The sequence below is a fragment of the Anopheles coluzzii genome, chromosome 2 (assembly GCF_943734685.1).
Source record: "Anopheles coluzzii chromosome 2, AcolN3, whole genome shotgun sequence".
NCBI classification, from domain to species: Eukaryota; Metazoa; Arthropoda; class Insecta; order Diptera; family Culicidae; genus Anopheles; species Anopheles coluzzii.
The window spans coordinates 51,054,953-51,078,399 of record NC_064670.1 but is presented as its reverse complement, the minus strand read 5'-3'; the positions used below and the strand labels follow the sequence as shown (position 1 = coordinate 51,078,399).

General features: G+C 46.7%; 1 protein-coding gene across 2 annotated transcripts in view; it reads left to right on the top strand.

Moving 5' to 3' along the window:
• Positions 1-2,935: 2,935 nt before the first annotated feature.
• LOC120949191 (GATA-binding factor C) overlaps positions 2,936-23,447 on the top strand; it is a 96,430-nt gene continuing 75,918 nt past the window's right edge. For both annotated transcript variants that reach the window (XM_040366288.2, XM_040366287.2), the window contains exons 1-2: positions 2,936-4,027; positions 14,858-15,966. In XM_040366288.2, coding sequence (XP_040222222.2) covers positions 15,780-15,966 — 187 coding nt within the window. In that variant the 5' untranslated portion in view covers positions 2,936-4,027; positions 14,858-15,779. The remainder of the gene's footprint in view (positions 4,028-14,857; positions 15,967-23,447) is intronic.

Sequence of the window (23,447 nt, the reverse complement as noted above, 5' to 3'; positions counted from 1 at the left end):
TTTTGCAATAATTTACTGTCCGCCGTCAAAAGCACAACGAGCCAATCATAAACATGTTTAGGTGCATATTCTTTTGCTTCTTCACTCGCTCCCGGTTTCTTTCTTTTTTAAGCTCACGCCCGAAGTCACTTCCAGCGGGGCCGGGTCGTTCTCGTCTCCTTCTTCGCACGACCTACCCAAGCTGGGGTGGGGTTTTATGGCCGGGCCCGTGCTTACGGTTCTAATACACTGTTTGCCGCTCCGGTTTTCGTTTCGACACGGCCGAACGGATTTAGCCACCGGTGTAGCCAGCCGTACGGGAAAAGCGTCTCAAAGCCCGAAAGCTCAACCGGACCTGATTTAGGCGGGCTTCGGCAATGCTTTAATTATGTAAATTAGGTCATGAAAATAATGAATTACCCTTTGGCATGCACCTTTCAGCACATTCAGCCGCACAGCACCAAGACGACGGACCCCGGAGCGGCGCGCGAAAACCGCGCGCACACGTCACTCACTCTCTGTCTCGCCGCTGGCCACCGTTGGCGTGCCGCTTTACTTTCGTTGACGCCGCCGCTGCCATCCAGTTGGCCACGGTCCCACAGCCCGCGCACCACCCGTGTACGGTCGAGGCTTTCCGTCACCTACTACCGACGACCGTTCCCGTTGGTTCCGGTGCAGTGCGCTGGTCAGTTCCGGGAAGTGGAAAAAACGGCGACGACAGCGCAGTACAACAAGAAACAAAAAAGACATAAAGACAACGAAAAGAAGAAGAAGAAGAAAAAACACACACCCACAAGGAAAAGCCATTCTCAAACGGTTCGATAAAATAAAATACGAAAAAAAGTCAGTGGGAAAGTCTGGCCCCGGATCGAGATGGATAGATGATGGCGTTACAATGGGCCTTGGCGCTAGACTTGGAAGCGTTTAATCCAAGCGTGTGTATATGTGTGTGTGTGTAGCTTATAGTTTGGAATTTCTTTTTCAGAAAGAAATGTTTACTTTGTGAGAGAAGAAAGGTCAGTGAAATGAGTTTGAAGAAAAAAAAACATCTGTCAGATGAATTATTTAGGATTGTTATAACTTTCACAAAATGGAGCCATATGATTTCATAAAATGGACTTTTTTTCTACAATTGTATTCAAATTCCGTACATTTTAGTTTCATTGCTTATTTTATTTGTTGATGCTAATAACATAATAATACTTTTAAAATCTTTTCCATATAAACATAAAAAATATCTGCACAGTTTCTCTGGTAGTAAGTTCAAATGTAACGTTGCACAGGCAAATATAAACAATGGTGGTTCAATGCGCTTTAAAGCTAGAGCTAGCTAGCGCTCAAAACGTTCTACCATCGTTGACTGTGTGTGAGTAAAATATAGAAAAAAATGAAGAATAAAAAAAATAAACACTACTCACACAAAACGCCCAACTGCCAATGGACTACACCCGAAAACCCAAACAATGATGTGGCCAGTAATGTGTCAGTGGAACATCTGTTAATAGTCCTGATACCATCGGCACAAATCGCACGTTCAACGCACTATCGCTCTGGCAAAGGGCACAAGCCACACACACACGCACACATACACACTTTGGAGGAAAATCGTAACACGAGGGCCACGGTGTGGCGCTGGTGGCACGGTGCTCTAATCGGTTTGCATCTCTTTGCCTCGGCCTGTCTGCGTTTCGAGTGACAATCGAGCGATGAAATCTCAACCGTCCAAATACGATGCCAAAATTGTCCGCCCCTTCCTCCGGGCCGCCGAGCAAACGATTCGTGGGTCAGCAGAAGCAGGTGGAGGGGCTGTAGGATTTGTTTCCCCTCTCGAACCACTATTTAATGGTTGTACATTAACTAAAACTTCTTTTTATTTCCGAAACCGGGGGAAACCAATTTCATAAAGTTTGGGTTTGTTGGGCGCGTTCGAACAATTTTCGGACTTTCCCGTTACAATGGCGGGAAATGGCGGTTAGTTGAATGGCCGTTGATTGACAGCTTTAAAGGACTGGGGCAGCTTGGTTGTACTCGGTTCGTGGGAGTAGATTTGTTACACGCCCGAGTAAGAAACCAAGTGCTTGAATGATTTAAGAAGCAGCGAGTGTAGATAAAATCGTTAGCAAAATGTTAAACATAACGCAACTAAATGAATATTGGAGCTACTCAACAAAAAAACGTCTGCCAAATTAGTTGATGCGTGAAAAATAATTTAATTTTATTTTTTATTTTGATTTTGATCTTCAGTTTTGCCTCCAACTTTGGTTTGTTACAAAGTGGATCGCACGAAACCGAACTCTTATGAAGGTGCTGGTGAAATGCATTGTCACAGGACACTACCACCGTCACCATAATGGCTTTTTCCGTAAGCAATCCTAGAACTTTGTGCTGTTCTTGGCCTGTTCAGTGCCAAAAGTGTCAAAAACAAGCCGGGAGGAAACGAATGCTGGGAAATCTAAATTTCATTCGCGTGCTCTACGTCCCGGCTCATCTCTTTAAAAGGGCACACCACAGCATGAGCAGCAATGAGAAGGGAGAAATTGAGCGCAAAAGGTAGAGACGCAACACTAAACAATTGCATTTTGCTTGCACTAGCTCTCTTGCTGGCTTGTTTCGCCATACAAAACGACGATGCGCTATCTCACTCGCCAGCGATGCGAGAGGAAGATAACGAAGCTAACGAGAGAGAGAGAATCTGAACTGCAGCGAAAAACGAGATTTCACCACAAGCGAGAGTGAACAAGCGTCATAATCGGAGCGTCTCCCTTATTCAGTCTCCCACACGCAAATTATCGAGTCGTTTGTCACGCCTCTTCCAACACTTAAGCCACACCTCCCGAAACGAACGCAGGCCAGAGCAGGATGGGTGCCGCCATCGGCGTCTGTCGGAACGAGACCACCATGCGCAACCGTATAGCGTTACCGTGAATTTGAACCATCGCGCCCTTCATCTGTTCTTTCTTTTGAAGCAGTTCTTCGAAAACCGTTGGCTGGCGTGGATGCGCGCGCGTGTTTCACGATTCACTGTGCGCGGAAAATCGTGTCTGCTGTGTGATCCCCACTCGTTTTTATTTGGATAGGATTAGTAGCGAGCCCGATTGGATCAGCGCGATTGCAGTGCTTACAGCAAGCCTAATTTTCATCCAGCCACACGCGTGGAAAAGCTTCAGTCCCCCGCCCCGTCTAAACAGTGCGCGTGTGTGTGAGCTTCGCTTGTAGCGGAAAAGTGCGTGCACGATAAACATAATCAACAGAAGCTGTAAGAAGCTGCTAGTCGAAGCGAATTTAACGCGCCCAGGCCGTGCGAAAATTCTTAGTGGAAAAGCGGGACTAGGGCAGGATTGGAGTGAAACGTAAATAATACTGTTTTATATTGACGAGTGAATTTTTTGGGAAACTTGACAAGTGAATGGTTTGGGGGGCAAGCAGCCAGCAGCAGTGCGTGCGAGCGCGTGTGTGTATGCGTGTGTGACAGGCGCAGGGAGTCTTCCTGTTGATTGATTGCTCAACTCTCGCTGCATACAGTGTGAACCTCAGTGACCATTGAATGCAGGGCAACCACCAGTGACAACGTGATCGAAATATCGTATTTTCCCAGAGTCTGAGCTGCTGAGGCTGATGCAGCTGATATGAATTGCGCCTTTTGTTCGTACACACTATCTGCATGTGTCATTGTGGAATTAAATAATTATCACTGCGTGTAAATTGCTGGAATTGTTCTAGTGGACGGGCGAGGCCAGATCTAGCCACCGTTCAGCACACCATCAGACCGGATTTGTTCACCACAAGTGCGTTCGCGTGTGTGTGAGTTTGTATGTGTCATTGTGCGCCCAAGAGTGTTCGTGAATGAAAGGATAATACCAAGTGGGTATCGTTTACCATTTTTTGAAAAGTGTTTTTACCAATTTCCACTACTCCAAGTACCCCAATAACAAAGAGCAGTGGTAAACAAAACGTGAACAAAATACTGTGTGCGGGCAATTGCATCGATATATTGCGTCGGCTGTTTGCGTGAAGCGGAGCGCAACTGATTTCGCGGGAGTGATTTAGAGTGAGTAGTTTACTGGAGGCTTTTTACTTCTAGTTCTTACCTTGCGCCTCTCATACTTAGGAGTGGTGTAAAAGAATTCAATCGTCGTACGGGGAGGAAGTGGTTCAATATTTTGAGAGGACTGTAATAAAACAATTAAAACCAATCGAGCCCGAGCACGAGCCTACAGAACGAGCAGGTTAGAGTCGCTAGGGATGGGGGTGAAAAAGGCATCAAGATACAGAATACAGACCAGGACAGAGGGGAGGTGTTGCCAAGAGTGTGTTTCTATATTTTTTTCGGCTCCATGTTAGGCAGGGGGAATAGTATCTCCAGTTGCATTTCTTGCAGAGCCATCGACTATCACAGACTTGTTATCGGTGTCGTAAATTGGTAATAAATTTTAAAATTTTGACACTTGAGTGCTTTTGATAACAATTCATAATTGAACGAGCAAACCAGTCGGGGAACGGGGAACTGTCGTCGTTGCACGTCATTTCAGGGAGCCAGACCGCTGCCCCACCGTTTGAGTGTTTTGGTGTATTTACATGCTTCATATTTGGCTGCCTTTTTTTGCTTACATTTCCCGCCTTTCCTTGCGTCTAATCACATCGCTCATTCTTATCGTCATGCAAACGCTCATTGAAACCCTATCAAACTAATTGTACGACGATAAGCAAGTGTATTGCCACTCGGTGAACGGTGATCCAACGGTGATCAGATCACAAGAATTTATGTGATTTGCATACCGGACACATGTTTGTTTGATCAAATCGTACACAGATTCGAGTCGGTGATGAAGACAACCCCTGAAATGGGGTGTAAAAAAGCAATCTCACAACTCAAATCATCCCCGCCGTTCGTTTACTTTAGCTTCGATGCGTGATCGGAACAAGCGATCGATGAGCATACAGTTCACACGCCTTGCTGACCGACAACCTCCAGTGTCGCTGTGCCCTCTTATCTAATCAAATCAAACGCCATCAAACGGTACCTTGGCCAGAGTGGAGCATCGGGAAATAAAACTTGCGGCAGAAAGGAGCAACGAAACCTTACGAAATGGTCCCGGAGCGGTCAGCAAGTACTGCGAAGTGGTGCTCCTTTCCTCTGTACCAGTGCCAGCAAGGGAGTAGGAATCGAAAGAGGGAAAAGAAGCAACCTATAAAAGAGCACATTTATCGATCAAGTATCGGTGAGAGCACCGGCACCGGGATTGACAAGTTGGTCGATTTTTGTCTTGTATCACACTTCCGTTATCAGAATAGTCCAGTCTATCGCGGTATGTATCAGGTGCGTCCCGAGGGCCCCAAAAAAGCGATACGGGTAGATTCCAAACATGTAGTTTGACCGTCGGCATCGATGGCAGGGGTCTGGTGGGGTCGTAGTTTTCTACCGTTTTCTTCCTTTTGGTTGACTTTATTTTCTGTGATAAAAGTTGATACTGTTTGATTGTGCTCAAAAGCGGGGAAGCTTTGCACACCACATTTACATTACACCTTCAAACCGTTCTCTTACCGTCCATGTTCTGGACCGGTTGTCAAACGGTGCGGCAGGCTTTTCCGTGCCGCAAAACACAATGCTTTCGGTTGTTGACGAGACATGGCCGCGTCACGTTGATGAGCGCAGTGGACCGGTGGACGATAGCAGTGGCGGTATCGATCGATTCTATCATCGAATAAAAAAAAAAAGGTTGAACAGTGTGATGCACAACACCACAGGGTAAAGTTATCGATCGACCTCTTCTTCTCTGGGTGAGGTGGTTTTGTAATCAAATAAATGGATTTAAATTAGGCACTCCCGACACACGAGAGGAGCCGGTTTGGGTTCGGGTACGGAAATGAAATTTGTTTATTCGTACGCTTCGAAACAGTACAAACACGAAATGGAGAATGATTCCATGCAGCACCTGAAGCATTCCAATACAAATTGCCGCTAATTAAGATGGTCAAAATATTGAAATTTTGGTCAACGACTAATTCTCAAAAAAAAAAAAGGAATATCAGCCATTCCTTTCTTACAACGTTGCCGGCAACCATTCCCATTCCCACATTAGTTTTGCAATAATTTACCTCCGAGCTGAACCATTTTCCACTGGCACTTGCATTTCCCTTGTTGCTGTGCATCTTTTGCTGGGAGGTTAAGAAATTAAACTTTAATTAATTTTCTTAATTGAGCGTGATTTGTTTGCTGCGAGCGTTCTTTTGGGAACTCCACCCTGCACCAGCAACTCCGGGCCCGTAACGTCCAAACACCGTCGGTGTGTCGTTCATATCGAACGAAAGCGCAAGACAAACGTTCGGAAAGCCATTTTTCTTCTGCATTCGCACTCGCTGACTGGCTTCATTCGCTTGAGAAGAGGAATAAGCACTTGAGCACAAACAAAACATTAAACCCACTGGTGAGTGTGGGGCGTGAAGGGAAGCAAAAGGAGAAATAAATCAATAAATCAAAACACCACCGAAACACTTCCACAATTGACCACCGTACCACAAGTAACGCATCCTGATCGATCGATATTGAACGTTGGACATTCGTGCACACAAACAAGAAAAGGTCTTGGGACGGGTTGTTGTAAAGCAACCTCTCACACCCCTCTCCTTCTTCCCCGATCTGCGGAGTGGTGAGCTTTTCGGTGGCAAGAAAAATGATTTCATGACACCCGGGAGTACCGCAGCACCAGCGACCTCACATTACAGCCGCAACTCAACACATTTGGAACAATAGTATCGGTACCGTTTTTGGTGTTTTGTGGATGAAATGAATACATTGTCCACAGTTGATTGTTTCGTGTTACGGACTCCCGTAGCTTACAAAATAGACTAAAAGTTTTGAAGTCATCCAAACAAACCACCACAGCACAGCAACTAGTTGTCTAGGCTGTCGAAGGAAACAATCTGTACTTTGGCCCATGGTTCCTTCCGCAATAATTTCAATTTAATATTTTGACGCTTCACCTGTTTGTAGGGAAGCCCACTCCCTCCAGGTTTTGGGCCTATTATCGGTGGCAAACACCCGCAAGCAAACCAAATGATCGCACCACGACGAACCGATCAGAAAGACACGAAGAGTGCGAGTAAGCTACACGGTGTGCATGGTTACTCATTTATCATCGTCCTAATAGGGCTGGGAGATCTGTGACTCTTCTTTGGGGGTCTCTTGCCCTAGCGTTCCAAGAAATTCTGGCCACCTCCGATCACCCACTGGGCCTCGTAAGAGCTTTCCAGCTTGTGTGTGTGTATTAATTAATTACTCAAATACTTCCAATCTCAGCCCCGGTAGGATCGTTCGATCGTTGTTCGTGTACGCAGGAAGAAAGTTATTGATTGTTTTTTTCCCCTTGTGTGTGTTACTCTTTCTTACCTTCAGCGGGTACATCGATGCACGGTGGGTGTACATTTTCTTTGAATTTTGAGCACTCCAAGTCTGGGCAGCAACATCAGGAAAGAGGTGTGTTGCCACCGTGGCTCCTTTCAGCCAGTTGTCTAATCAGGTTGGCCCGGAGTTGATTTGAGATGTTGAAATATTGAACTGCCATATTTTTAGCCCCGCTGAGATGGTGAATGTGTGTGTGTGTGCGTGTGTAAGTGCGAGTGCGAGGGATAAAAACAATTTATCACCATAAATTGGAGCCGACCCCGAACGACGGCGGGTGCGCAATTATGTCGGAAAGGGGGGGCAAACAGTAGAATCATATCGAAACCCGTGCTGGATTCGAACATTGTATATCTGTCTGTTGGCCAGTACCGGCCGTGTGGAGTTTGGTGAGTGTTTTTTACCTTGACACTCTGTTCCGGGATAGCTGTTGGCCGTTACAGCCACCCGTGCGAGTGGTGGGTCAAGCAAATCGATCGCATGATCGATGGAATGACCGCTAAGTGGAATGGTGCCTGGCAGGAGAATCGGTCACACAATCGGGTGAAGTGGAGTAGAGAAGTGGTTTTTTTCGCACCCCAAACGCAGCCGGTGGTCCTGCCCGGGTGGTTGGTGGTTTGGGTCGCGTGCGTGCATCAGTTCGGCGGGTTCGGCGGGGCGATCGTGTGAAAGATAGTGGACGACGGCAAACCCGATCGACAGACAATGGGCCTGACTGATGTGATAAGTGATTGAGATTTATTATTAGACGGGTTCGGACTGTTTCGGGCAGCAGGATTTGGGAGGCAGCGGAGCTTTTCGAGGCCAAATGGACACCGCTAGCTTGTGGTTCGAAATGCCGCTTGGGGCCAGTGGCGGTGCCACATTGTACCGCATTGCAATTTTTCACCTAACTAACAGAACATAATTAGTGCGATGATCGAACGTTTTCTCAAAACGGTGTTTGATTTATTTCATCTGAGCGCTTCTTCCTCCGATGGGTGGTAAAAGTCTTGCTGCGGCCGTTTGAAAATTATACACCAATCAACAATCACAATGGTAGATAAATTTCCACTCCCATTGCAATTATTCAAATTAATCTACCGTTTCGCTGCACTTTCGCGTTTGCTCTAATTTTGAGTCACCCCACACCTTTTTGGGCCGCTTTGAGGCGCACCGCGCAAGATACACCACACCATCGGTTCTGACGCTGTCTGTCGAAATGGTGCTGTGTCGCTTCGCTGAACTGGCTCACAGTCGTCTTCAGCAATCGTCACCTCAAAAATCGTCCACCGTAACGATCGCCACTTTTCACACAGGATGGCACGGGCGGTGAACCGGCCGAAAGGAAACAACGCCAGTGCTGTCGCCATCGGGTTGGAAAAAGCTTCCTGTAAGTTGTGGATTTCCAACGCGCCCTCCTACATCCCCCTCGAGCACAGTTGCTTTCAAAGACAAAGCTTTACTCTTAGGAGAGGGAATCACACACAACACAAAAAAGAACAAGCGTCCGAAACATAACCTTCTAGACATTTGGAGCAGTGGAAACGCAACTCAACCTAAAAAAACACTGCCACCCTCTCACAACAAAACCCACACAGAGTGGCCAGGCATAAATCCCGAACCTTTCTCGAGCTGTCAGCCGGCGATTAAGACGGGCGCGGCATTTTATGGAGCCTCACCTCATTTTCGCTGGCTGTGGGAAGGGGAGGGGGGAAAGGTTTGAGCTTAAACCACTGCTACCACCTGCCGCCTTTCTCTTTCCTTCTCGTCCCCACCTGAGGTGTCTTGGCAATGATTGTAACGGGCATTCGCGACAAAAGCACCTCCTACAGCCCCTCAATTTCAGAAACCCTCGGCTTCGTCTTAGTAGGACCAGGCTGCGCGCAAATAAGTTGTCACTGTGTGCGAGCGGCTCGTGATTTGTGCGCACGATTCGGTCAAGTGAGTTTTGGGATGTTTCCACTCGTACGCAAAATGGGGTTGATTTAAATTTTTCCACCTTCTATTTGCCGCTCGCTTGATGTGGGTAGGAGAGCAAGATATCGGGTGGGAAATATAACTAAAAGCGTGAGCTTTTACACACGATACTGATGGTGCGGTTTTCTTTCGGATTTTCCACTCGGTTTGGCACTTCAGCCGTTCAGCATGGGAATATCTTACCCAAAAATAAAGGGTAAGACAAAAAAAGCAACCTGGTCATTGAGTACGCCTGCGCCAATCGCGTTAGGATGAGCTCGGTTCGCCAAGCAGGAGAAAGGAAGCTCGAAATCGGCTCCATTTGCATTCGCTGGCTATGGGCTGTTGCAAGCGTCTTAAGGTTCCCACTTTTTATCTGCTGTGTGTGTGTGTGTGTGTGTTGGTGCGGTACACTTTAAAGCGAAGCATTATGTTAATGCCTCCGCCCGTTTTACACTCATTTGTACGTTTTGTTTGGTATCGTTTGATTTCATAAACAGACCATTTTCATCAATCGCAATCGCGCGGCACGGGAACCGGGAAAATGGGGATCGTACATCACGGTAGTGATGATTTGTGACAAACTGTGACGAGTGGGGATTCCGGGGAGCTATCTAGCTCTCCATCTAACGGGTAGTTTAGATTAGAAGAAATGGAATCTAAATGCAAATCGTGCGTGGGAAGTGTTGATTATTTGAATGAGGAGTTTTAATAAATTAGAAATTGTCCTGAACAATATGCCCAAACGCGTTGATTTTATGGGCGCTATTTTTCTTCTTCTCGTGAGTGCAACCATTCATTGCGATACATTCCAATTAAAGTGCTATAAAACTTAGCTGCTTGCGTATTTGCAAATTCCGCTTGCTTATTCCATTAAAACGACGATCAAAAGTAACAGCAACAATTAGTTGTGCTTGCCTAGCACTGTTGTTCAGTTTTAATTAGAGAGAACGTAGCTTTGTCCTTTCGCAAACGCTGCTTGACAAGATCTTAATGCACGGTTGCAGCGGCCATGTTGCATTCTACATTGCGAACTGTGTGCTGTGAAGCTTTTCAAGCATCCTGATACGGTAAATTCAAATTGCACTCAATAAATGCATTCTTCCGGAAGCAGAAACAAAAACCAAAACGATAAAATTATAAGGAATCATTGCACCATCTATTAACGGTGGAAGTCAAGATATGAAAACCACAGGAAAATGGAGTAAGACAACGGTTCGGAAGTGGAGTGACCACTATGGGTGGGAAATTTACCACCTTCTTCTATCATCAACACCGCTAAGAACTGTACAGGCATTATTACAAGACGGGTTTCCATCGTTAGTCCGAATGGTGGAGGCATCCCAGTGAGAGTCTTCACCGTCTCCCGGATTCACTCATGGTAACCATACGGTTTGCCCTGGCTCTAGTTGTAGTTGTTACTCATTTGTAGCTACGTTTAACGATCGGTTGGTTTCTTCGCTCTCGTAAAAAAAGCAAATGCTCCCCCAGACGGGTAATGTGAATTAACGACAGTAACGAACGAAACCGAATGATTAAATGGACTGGCACAGCAACACTGGCCAAGACAGAGAGCAATAAACGTTATAAAAAAGAAGCGTTTGATGTAAAACATAAAAACCATGCTGCTGGCTGGAGCGACTGGAAAACAGGTCGACTAATTGCGATCAGTCGACTGCCCATATATCGGTATGCTCGGTATGACCGGATCGGAATGCTGGAAGGCTGTGATTATTTTATCTTTCGCCGTGTCGCCTTTATCGCCACGTTGTGCCCGGCGAACAATCTATCACCGCGTGCTAATCAATTCAAAAACGTAGATCATTGCTTGAGAGCACGCCATTGAGATGCTTCCTTTCGATTTCAATTCGTTTTGAAGCCACAACAGTATCGCACGCCTTTCCTTCGACACTTGGCTGTAAGTGTCGTTCGTAATCGGTTGGCATGATTATTCCGCGTTTTGATTGCGTTCTGCACTTTACTGCTCCCTATCCACTGTAGGAGCTTTAACTACAAGCTGATGAATGAACGCAAGTAGTGCACGCTTCCCTTGACGTGCGTTTGGACGTGTTGGCGTAGTTTTTTATTTTATTTATTAGAGCCACTGGTTCGTGAACTCACACATTTGCTGATTTCTAGCAATGGCTGTGCGTTTCATTTCTTTTACGACACCGTCATGATTTTGATGGCCACATATAACATGCATAAATGGGGGTCCTATTAGGCCTGACACTGAGGTTCACTACCGAAAGTGAACCCTTGCCACCCTTTACACCCAAGGAGCGGACGCTCGCCTCCTCCTCGACTTTCTTCGAACGCATTCCTCCCGACCGTCCACGGCTGGCAGAGATTTTATTGTTGAGCTTCAACGACGTTCCTTTTTATTAGATTCTGGGGAATGTGTGTGCATGCCTTTTTAGTCTGCTTAATTCTTGTTTTCATTCTTTACGAGGTTCCCGCCATCAAGATTGCCAACTAGTGGTGGAGAGCAGGGTGGTGGTTTAGTACTATAAATGTTATTATTTCACTTACTACTGTTTTATTTTTTGCCCGCTGGCTCCCCCCCCCTCATTAATGAGTCGGTTGAAATGGTTATCCAGTGCGGGAGCCAGCGCAGGGTCGTTCCGATTCCACGTGCAGCATTGAAATGGGCCTGTCCGAGGAAAACCGGAGGCCGTCGTAAAAGAAGAAGGGCACTATAAAATTACAGTACCAATTGTCGTCGTAAAAAGTGATACGGCCAGAGACTCTGGAAGGGTGGGCTGGGATGCTCGCGACGGAACAGGACCTGAGCGCTCACAAAATGGCGGACATGAAACATATTTTTATTATGATGTTGTTGTCACACGCCCAGTACTTTCAACGGACACCCAGCAGCACGGTGGTGTTGCAGTTCGAGTTCGGTAGTTTACTGTTTTATGGTTAGGAAGTAAGAAATTTGGAGCTGTAAGTTTGGTGACAGTTGCTTTTCACTTCCGCTAGTTAGTTGATGAGCACGGAACTTACCAGTACAAGGGTACACATGGTGAGGAGCGACCTGAGTAGATCTAGCCAGTATAGCCGTACATTTCCTGCCCAGGAAAGCAGCTCAGCCACTTAATCAGTGCTCGCGGTAGCTTAATGAACAGCCTGTTTGGTCTAAGAGTAATTCTTCTTCTCGAACGACAAAACAGTGTGCCGCAAAGAGTGTACAATCCACCTTTGGCGGTGCCTTGGCGTTTCGTTAGGAGCTTGATTTAATTACACTCGTCACAATCTGGCCACCGAAAGGCCGGGGTGCGTGATGCGAAAAATCAAGACCCAAGTGACACCTCCAAAATTGACAGTGATGTTGGCGCTGTTGCCATTTCGTCCGAGGTGCCATGTTTCTCTTGTGTTTTTGGCGCTGGGTGTCTTTTGCATGGAATGATTGTTGGTGGGAAGGGTGCAAACGGTTGATTAGAATGTCGTTGGCACGCAAACATGGTGGACGCTACCCGGTGTCTTTTTGTGTGTGCGTGTGTGTGTTGTTGGCTTAAAATTGAATTATTCAATCGGTAACGAATTCCTATTTCATCGATTACGTGCCGGAGGAAGCATACGGTCGATGGCCTTTTTGGAAGCGGTTGGAAAACGATGGAGCAAACAATGTGCTACGAAAGTATAGAAATTATTTTCACTTCTAATTGTGTGTGTGTTTTTTTTATATTAAAATATTACGTTTTTAAGTGATATACTTCACTTTGCGTAACGTAGTTCATACTATTCAAATGAAACAGCGCATAAGGTTCAAATTGCACAGATTTGCAACTTACGTTGGTATTATTACATTGTTTCACATTGAATAGCTCCCTACCGTGCCACTCATTTCCCTTCGAACGGACCAGATACGGTGACAGTAATATGATATCCTTCAACTCGGTACCGCTCTCGCAGCAGCACCTTTTCCTAAGCACGAAATGTAACATTTCCCGCTTTGCTGTTCTCCTCTCAACACTCCTCCGTGGTAAGGGCCCTAGCTGTCCACCCAGTTAACCTTGGGATAGGGATACGCTATTCCCGGGGAAACGATGATTCGAGACCCGAGATATCGATTACCAGCGCAAGCACACTTACTTTGCGCAACGTTCTAAACAGCTTCATTGTTGCGCACAGTGGTTAAGCCCAACGCTTTTGTGGTGCAATAAAAGAATGAATATTGCTAAGGAATTGTAAAGCATACAGAAGAGAGAATGTAGGCACCAGTTTTCTATTTTCCAACGGTTACAACGAAGGGGCGTGCTATGGAAAAGCAGGGTATTTAAGTAAAAAATAAAATAAACCAGGATCACTTCGGCGGTCGTTTTGTAACAATTGTAACTGTTAGGCCGGTGAAGGGGATTGTTAAGCGTTCCTACGAAGGATACCGTTTCGGCCCCTTGATCCGTTTCGCTAGATTACTTCAGTGGCGTCGATCGATTGACGAATAGGTTTATACGCATGCTGTGCGGATCGATTGTTAGTTTTGTTTTTCACCGAGTGCGCCATTTTATGCTGGCTATATAGCTATGTATGGCTCCGAATCCTAAAGGGGGCGGCTATTTTTCCTGGATATAGCGTACTTCCAACAGTCGGCGCAAACAGTTATCATTGATTGTCGACTGTCAGTTTGCTAAGCCAACGAGCGTTTCTGTGGTTTGGTTGTTGTTTTGTAGTGCTGGAAAACAGCAAACCGTCAAATCACTTCACACCGCAATTCGATGGGCAAGAAAATGGACGCCGTTGCTGTTGTACATCGGGTCCTTGAGCGGTCCATTAGCGCAGTACACACGGCGACCGCGGGACATTTTGGCTTGCTGAGTAGACGTGGACATCATTTCAATGTCACAAATTACGCGAATAAACGCTTACCGATGACTGACGATGTCGCTGGCAAACGGTCGCGGGTCGCGGGATAGCAATCGCAAGTTATCGGTACCGTGTATTACATGCTGATAGCATCCGTTTGACTAGTGACTGCCGAAAAGGCGCCTCGCCAATAACAAACCCCCTATCACTGGCCAAATAGCTAACAAGGGGCGGCGAGAACGCTTGGAGACACCGGAGAAGAGTCGTTTATCAGTCGTTTTTCCCGTCCGCGATGAATTGTTCTTGGAAGCGGTTGAAGCAATGATAACGATCCCGTACCCGTACAATGCGATAAGAGGGTTACGGGCCTGCCAAAGCGTGGTCGGGCTGGACGGAGCGCAAAGTGTGTTTTTCGCCCTTGCAGAGTTATGTTTGTGTTGTGAGATTGGGGGACAGAAGTGGAGCTCGAATTTGGTCACGTGATTTTCTGCAGGGAAGGATTAATAGGTTACTGTGTTACAGGAAGTGTTCTAGTTGGTCGGAGATTTTCGGTTTGCCAATGGTTTTCTCCCGGCTTTGTCTGTGTTAGCCTGTGGCAGAAAGAACAAAATGAAAAGGAGCCTACAATTTTCCACCTTATTTAAGCGACTGATTGCTAGTCTAATGATATTTCGTGTGTTTGTGCTTACACGATAGTGTTTCACATCTCATTTCCCTTCTTTCCTCCCGTTGCAGATCGTACGCGCCCGCGCGTGTTTGTGTGTGTATATCAAAGGCAGGCGCCTAGCTCACACGGTTGAACATTCGGACCGAATTGCCGGCACTGGGAGACAGAACAAGAGGAAACAATTTGTTTCACTGAATGAGCAACACAATTTTGTGTGTATAAATTACAACCCCAAATCATCAGCAGCTCGCGGTGGCACCATCCCCACACCACCGCCACAGGGGACAAGACGGATCAGTGCAGTGCAGTGCGAGCAAAGGAAGAAAAGCGAAGTCAACCCAACAACAGCACGCGAACTTGTACGCGCGCGCCCGCGCTCGCATTGCATCGCAAGCAAAGCGGAATGATATTCATCGTTCACCGTTGCCCTCGCACAGATGACGAATGAACAAAGGAGAGCAGCGTGATAAATAAGAGTATCGCTCCGCGGGTAGTACTGCACGTCGTGACCACCATCCGATCGGTGGCGGCGGCGGAACGTCGACGAATCGACGAATCGGATTTTTGCTCCCCAGCGAGTTTCGCTCGTACTTGCCCTGTGATATCCACCATTTTGTGTCGTGTGTGTGTGTGTGCATGTCGTCCGTTGTACCGGTGGATCGCAGCAAGACATGCTTGGGCCGTGCTGGTACCGAAATGAGGAGCGAATAGACGGCAACGGTTCGCTGTGGACGAGAAACTGGTAATATCGCCGCGCAGCATAGCGAGGGATGAAAATGTCCCAGCACAACGAAGCTGTTGCCAACTGATTGTGAGTGTGTGTATGCGTGTGAAGACAACTGCAAACGGAATAAAAGGACCTCGAGGGCCTACAGTTTCGAAACGGTTTCAGTGAGAGTGATCTGTGTACTAGTGTTAGAGTGTTTGAGTGGTTATACAAGGTCAGATTGTGCGTAGAATAAGAAGCTAAAACAGCGCTAACCAGCCATCATGGATATGACGTCAGCAGCCGAGGCTCGCAGCTGGTACGATAACCAGCGGCTCGGTGGATCACCGGGTACATCGGCCGCCCTGGGCCATCAGACGGCTGCGGTCGATCCGTCCGAGATGAACCCATTCTACCCGCTGGAAAATGGCTCCCATCGACGCTACTACCCAACAAGCTACGGACCACACGGTGAGTGTTGTTAACCATATTAGGTTTTTCTTTCAAAGTTTGTATTTCCAAGCGAGAGCAGCCATAACTTGAAGTAGAAAAGTTTTGTTCCTAAAACATACATTGTTTACCGAACAGTGTTGAACCTCACCGGCTGGGCTCCCTCAGACTCGCAGTGCCGTAGCGTGGCTGTTACTTCAATTTCAATTACATAAAAAAGTAATTAACAATAATTACTACGCCGGTGCTAGCGGGCGGTACCCGTGCACTGAGTGTTAATGCAGTACGCCGGTGGGTTTGCTGAACGGGCCCGGGCCACTGACGTCTGTGGATGGCGCAGGAACCACCACCACACGGCCACACTGCAATTGAGATTTCCATCAAAGAACAACGAGACGCTTGAACGCGCCGCGGAAATGTAATTATCGCACGCCAAAATAAAAAGAGAGAAGCCCCCAAACCACCCCCCCACCGGTGCCCGACCACTTCCGAACAGACAGTGTAGAGAAGGAACGGTGTGTCATGTGGATGTCCAAAAATTGAAGGAAACATGAATGGCGCTTCACAAGATACGATGGTAATTACTTTATCATTGAAATTTTGGCCCATACCGTCGAATGAGTGAGCCCATGCGCGGTCTGTGCTGGGGTCTGATGACAGGCCGACCTACTCCCTGTACACCCCACATCTTCTCCCCATGGCCCACCCCTTCGAGCCCTACGTGATCGAAGGTTAATGCAGCGCGCCAGCGTTTGCATGCGGGAACAGACCGGGGAAAAGGTTCGCCGCTTGACGAGACATTGAAGTTTTTTGTTTTTGGTGTGGTGTGGTGTGTGTGCGCACGCAGCGTTTTGCGCGCAGTTTCGTTTTCGGTTGCATGTCGAAAATGAAGACGACGCGCGGTTTCGTGCCTGAATGCAATTCATCCAACCAAGCGTCCCCCGCCACCGATTCTATGCTCTCTTCTTGTCTCATGGGAATGATGGGTGGTTTGTTTTTAAGTACGTGCACTGTGTGCTAGAGTTTGAAATTACCAACTGACCGTGGTTGATGTGAGAGACAAACAGTTGAAAACATTCCCTTTCCTTACGGTCACCCACCCTTTACTCTGAATCGCTTGCAAGACGTTTTTCTTCTCCGTGTTGGTTGTAATTAAAAGATGCTTAATCTGAAGAGGTCACATCAGTGCGACCTAGCGTTTTGGTGATGATGTTTGCTGGAATAGATTGTATGAACATAAAAAGCCTAAAACTTTTGAAACGGTGCCAGTGATGAAGGAAAAAATAACAAATCCCTACTTTCAAACTAGCTTTGGTTATATTGGCAAAGGTTTACAGCAATGAAAATTAATCCTCGTTTCAGTTTGTACCACTTCCTAGAACCGTTTTTCACATGACCAAATGTTTTTTTTTTACTGCCAAGCACACGTATCAATCACCGTGTGTTTGACCAGCGAAAGTATAGGAAAAAATCTCCTCCAAACAACACCTTGCCCACCGAATTTCTACTACCATTTGATTGGGTTTGATGCGCAATAAATATCACGATCGCGTTTCAATCACGATCAGCAACCATCGAGCGGATCACCGTCAACGGCGGGTCGATTGGGCCGTTAAGCTGCTGCTCTCCCGCAAACATTCCCAGCGGATGGTAGATGGTGAATTTTAATTTAAATATTTGATTTACTTCCCGCTACCAGACACACATTAAACTACCCACTGCTCAGCTGACCTGAGTGAATGTGTGTGAGTGTGTGTGTGTGTGTTTTATGTCGCAAGCGATTGTCTTCGGGAGATCATGTTACGTGGCGTAGCGGAAAAGAGGCATCCTGGGCTAGAGCATCAAAGCTGGGAAGCTCCCCTATGTCCAGCTTTGGTAGCATCGCAAGAGACACAGAGTTAGCCGATTTGTTTGTGAGTGGATAGGAGTCAATTTAATGATTCCTGGGAGGTGGTAAATGTTTTATGGCTTCTGTCCCGAAAGGTTTCTGGCCGAAACCAATGGACAATCAAAATGATAAAACAAATCAACCAAATTTGACGACATGCAAATGGCGTACGCACACCAGCGGCCAACGAGCAAGGCAAACGTCTTAACGTGTCACCCGCAACAGGTTAACCGTTTGAAGTAGTAGGACACTCCACTCGGGATCGTGATTGATTGATATCTCACCATTCTACTGCGGTGCTGCGGTGTGCGTGTGCATTTTGTTGTTGTTGTTACGCCAAAACGATATATCTATCAGCTCACGGTGGGGCGTTGTATTTTTTATGAGCAAAAAAAGCTGCTACATTAGACTTTGCCGGGGGAAATAGTCAAGGGTCCCGTGTTGATGGCGGAGGCGAGCTCATAAAATAATCGATATCATGATACGCGTCGTCTATGGAGCTCTAGCGCGGCAGCACATTTACTTTTGGAGGGACTCCAGGCTTCCGTCAGAATTCTTGGGGAGCTTTTTGGTGGGGTTACTAGTCCTAGTCAGCCACAAGTCGCACAATCGCTTTATTAGAGGCCTAAAGATTTGAAACGATTTTTATAGCTTTTCCCCTCATCCCTTGCCACACTAGACGATTCTCTACATCCTAAAGCAACTTTGCAGACCAAGCTTCCTTTACGACTACGAAAAATCAAACGACGAAAAGGTTACCTCCTGCTACTCCAAAGCCAATTCCAACCACTCTCGATGGGTGGGAAGTCCAACGAAAAAAGGTATCCTGTAAATGTATTTTAATCACCAAAAATTCATCGTCACGAACGGCGTCCTGAGCGTCGTGACACTTGGACACCCATGCAGGCAGGCCCTGGAAGCAGGACTTCCAGACATTCCTGGCAATGAAGGGGAGCACTTTCTCCTCATCGTCACTGCTCTATCCTCGATCATCGACAGACGCTAATTCAATCAGCCCCCGTCTGATGCAGCATAATGAGATCGCTAGACGGCTGGTGCGGAAGAAAGTGTCGCAGAATGCTCCTGCAGTCGCAGGAAAAGTCGTAGACGCGCACAGCAAAAGCATATCAAAGCGCCTCCAAAACGAGAGCTTTCAATTGCTAGAGTATGCAATTAATTGCTACTTTCCGTGGTCTGTGGTCACGGCAACCGGGACGCCGGGCACATTCATCTGCAAAAATTAATCTGTCATCTCGTGGCTGTGATGTCTTAATTGAAGCTAATTACCACATTTGTGTCGACCGGTGACCCCTCAACTGTCGCAGTCGCCCTGTGCGCTCCCGGTTTTCGGACAGGGGGAAAGGCTCCTTTCTAGCACGCCCGATTGCATTAAGATCCTTGTTCGACGGCGGCGACGGCGGCAGCGAACCCCCACAGAGGAACCTCAGCCCCTCTCAGCACTGATCCAGTCCAGCCGGTCACTAGAGCGCCACTTAAAATTCCAACCATCCATCCATCCATCCATCTGCCAGTTGGCCAGGTTTCGATATTTTGCCGAACGATCGCTTCGCAGTTCGGTCGGCCTGCCTCTTTGTCCTTTCTCTTTCGTCTGCGTCCGGCACGTCCAGGCCCTTCGTTCAACTGGCGACGATTGGTGGCTCGTACCGCGGCCAAACACAATCAAACTGTCATAATTCAATTTAGCGTTCCGGCTACCAGGCGCACCGGGCTTCTGTTTCACGATTTCATGGCTTGATCGGGACCACATGTGCGTTTGGCGGCGGCAACCATGGTGAATCACACACACACACACACACACACACACACACACACACACACACACACACACACACACCCGTTTGCCGCCGAAAATCGTTTGGCTTGTCGTTCCGCGCATGATTCAGCGGCATAAACAAACGTCACTTCAAGCCAAAGCGCCCGTTTTGTTCGGGGTTTTCGTTGTAGGACGATCATGTTTCGATGATCGCACCTTCACTTAAGCTGCGTAACCGATCGAATAGGATCGTGTACAGGCTGGACGAGAGAGCAAGAAAGAGAGACAGAGAGAGATAGAGAGAGACAGAGATAAAGAGAGAGACTAAAAAGAAAGAGAGAGAGATGGACTGAAACGGAGAAAGGTAAAATTAAAGGCTTTTCTTAATAAACACATTAAAACAAATAAGTGCACCGTTTTTTTTTGTTGCCTTATGAAATTCTCCGTGGTGCGTATTTTCCCCGCTCTCCGGTACCCATGCTCATGCATGCTTGTTGTTGTTGAGGAGAAAATGACCATCATCTTTGGATTTCTCCGCCTCCGGTCGCGCGCGAGCCAGAGTGCGCTTCTCTAGTTAAAGATCCGACGTGCTCTAAATATAACCAGCCGACTGGGCCATTAAGGGAAACACCGCCACGGTCGCAGGTTAATCCATTAAAAGGTTTTTCCACCGTTGTAAGCCCGTGTAGCCACGGGTATGTGATCGGGAGATAGTTCGGCGTTGCGTACCGTGAGGTTGTTTTTGTGTTTCTTTTTTTTGTTGGTTCGAATTTTATACAGTACACACTTAGTTGGTGGATCGCGATCTTCCTGGCGCAGACGAGTCTTTCTCTCGTGAGTCAGTCGGTCGGCTGTTGCCGTAAGCTCTCCGAGTAGAAGGCGGAACGTCCTTTTGGGGGATTAGAGACTTCCCGGGAAAGGTAAGGGTAAGCGAGTGGCGGCACAGAGCGGCTTGACACAACTCGTGTCGGAGTGTTGTAGCCGTAGTGGCTGGCTGTTGCTGTGTGTTCAGAATATTGCAAGCTCATGCTAAATAAAATCAAATTATGTTGCTACATGTTGCTCAACTGACGCTCAATTTTGAGGAAAGCTTGGTATGCGTGGCATGTGGGCAAGTTTTTTTTATGAAAACTTGAAACAGCATGTAGATGCTTCATGGAATACGATTTGTAAAACCGATTCTTTGTCAGCTGTAACGCACAGCAATGAAAATTGAAACGATTTTTATTGAAACACAAGGTGTCGAGACAAATTCAAATTAAAATGATGTCCTTTAGCAAACAATTCTTCCCTAACTTCTCAGAGTGTATAAGCGCTTCGATAAACGCTTTTACGACGGTTCATAGTGTCGGTTTTACGATTTCTGCGTGTTCCATTTGCTGACTTACTATTTTTCCATTAAACAAACTCTCCGTCGTCGAAAAAAGTTATTCTACTTTGTCTAGCCTTAAATTTTCTGTGCCTTTCCGTATTGTGGGCTTGTTTTAAAGCGTTCTAGGAATCGACAACATTTATCGGGATTGATTGCGACCACTTTAGGTAGGCTAATAAAAATCAAAACGCCTAACGATTGTACCAGCCGTTCGCCACGAGCCATTTACCACCGGTTGATCGTTGGTTTGTTTATTTTATTAACGTTGTTTTATTCTCTTCATCAGGGTGCATGGCAAGTCCGGGTGTTATCTACGCTGACAAACCGGCGGGGTAGATGGCTTTGACGATGGGTCGTTAATTAACCTTCACCTGCCGTAAAACGGATGCTCGTGACTCGAGCTAACGAAAATCGATGCTTTGGCCCAAGGGTCACTTCTGGTCAGAGCGTAGCTGGTGTCCTAAATGTTTTTTTTTAAATACACTCTTCTTCAAACACAACTCTAATTTGGGACTAGATATTGATCCAGAAAAGGAAAATCCACTTGGAAGTAGGTTGTTGAGTTAATAGACCTAGTCTGAATATTTGAAAAATTGATCGCTTCACTTGCTAAAGCCAACGTTGTTAGTGCGCTTTGGTATACTTTTTTCGCACCCTTTTACATGAGATGGACGTCACAAGAAGCCAAACTGAGAGCTCATATCGGTTTACAGTGAAACGTTAATCAGTTTCTATTTATGCATTCATTTTACAATAAGGCACACTGCAATATGCTCACTACGAAACGGACAAGTATATTAAAACATTAAAGTTATTCTATTCCTCCAAATGTATTTATCACAAGATGAAACGATCTCTGCAAACATTCAATGCTCTAGATGCACATGAGTTCTAAAATCTTGCCCAGCAGGGCCATGATACATTTCAAAATCAGATAAAAACACTTATTTTATTCTAGTAATCTGAATATATATGAGAGTAAGCGAGCTGGATTCCTGTGTTCTATACATTTTTAATAGAGCGAATGTATTGGTTAGCTTGAAGATGAACCCTAAGCCTCTTATTGGTGTCTACCTTCAAGTGAGTGTGAGTGCAATCGAAGCACAGCGATGCTGTTGGCTGTAGCACATGTACCAACATGAATCTAATGCTCGGTACCGGAAGCGCCGATGCCATCTCGAACCACACTCAGAGGCTGGTGGTAAGATAATCCGCATCAGATCGGATCGGATGTATCTCTTACCGAGGTCGGGTTTGAGAACCCCGCTTGACACGGGTTCGCATCGGGTCGCAACTCGAGCCTCGAAAGGGGTAGTCGGATGCAGAAACTCCACCATGTAAGTGTGTACGGTTTGCAATTAAGCTTCTCTGGAGACATTGGTCGCAAAAGTTGGTGCTGATCCCTGGCGCGCTGGCGCCACTCATCGCCAGCCAGCCTTCGAACCTTTCCGAACTGACCACTCTCAAGTGGTCGCTTAAGCCAATCCGGGCAATCTGGTATTCGAGAAGATCGCAGACAGACGCTTGACTACCGTTGCGGATTTGACCCTACCGGTTAGGCCCGAGGAGGGTGTGCAAGGGAAAGTAGGAACTGACGCCGGGAAGGAACAGCTGACCATGGGGTGGCGAGCGAACCGTAGTAGCTTATGTTTCTTCTCACTTCCTCGAGCGCACGGCAGGCAGGGTGCAGTTGGTAAAGGTACCTGTGCCCGGGAAGGATCGCGCCATTCCTGCCTGCAGGACGATCGGTTCAGGCTATCCGTTTTGTTTTGACCATTCGGGTGTGTGATAATGTACTGCAAAAAGGAGTTTGTAATGAATATGGTTCTTGTAGAGCATGCCGGGGAGGGGTGTATAGCAAAGGCTGGAAGAAGACAGATTGTCATTGACGTTCGCATGGACACAATCATGGTGGGGAAGGAAGACGAACGCAAAAAACACAAACCGGTAAATCAAGATTCACTGGACATCAACGCAGCAATGTATCTTACAAGAGACAGTGTGAAATGTTGATGCATAAAGAGGGATGCCATGAATGCGGATGGTAACAAATCTAAAAACTAGCAAAATCTTTAAAAAATATCTATAATAGACTAATACAACTGGTTGTACATTTGAAAATTGAAGCATTTGAGTTTGTTTTTTTCGTTTGTTGTCGGTTTAATTGTGTTACAATTTAAAATGAGCCTGAACATCAGCTTAACCTTAAATAAAATTTACATATTTTATCCCGTGCGCTTTGGCAGTGGCCACAGGACGAGAAGGCGTGAGCCACGAGCGCGACATTATGTACATACCTAAAGCAACATACAAATGAAGGTATAGAGTTATAAAACAAGATAAACACGACGTGGATCGCACTCGTTCTTGCCGAGCAAAGTTTCTTCGCAGCCTTCGGTGTAAAACATGCTCGTCGTGTTCTGCTCGTCGTCCGTCTCGTGTACGTCGTTGAAATCCTGCTGTCTCAC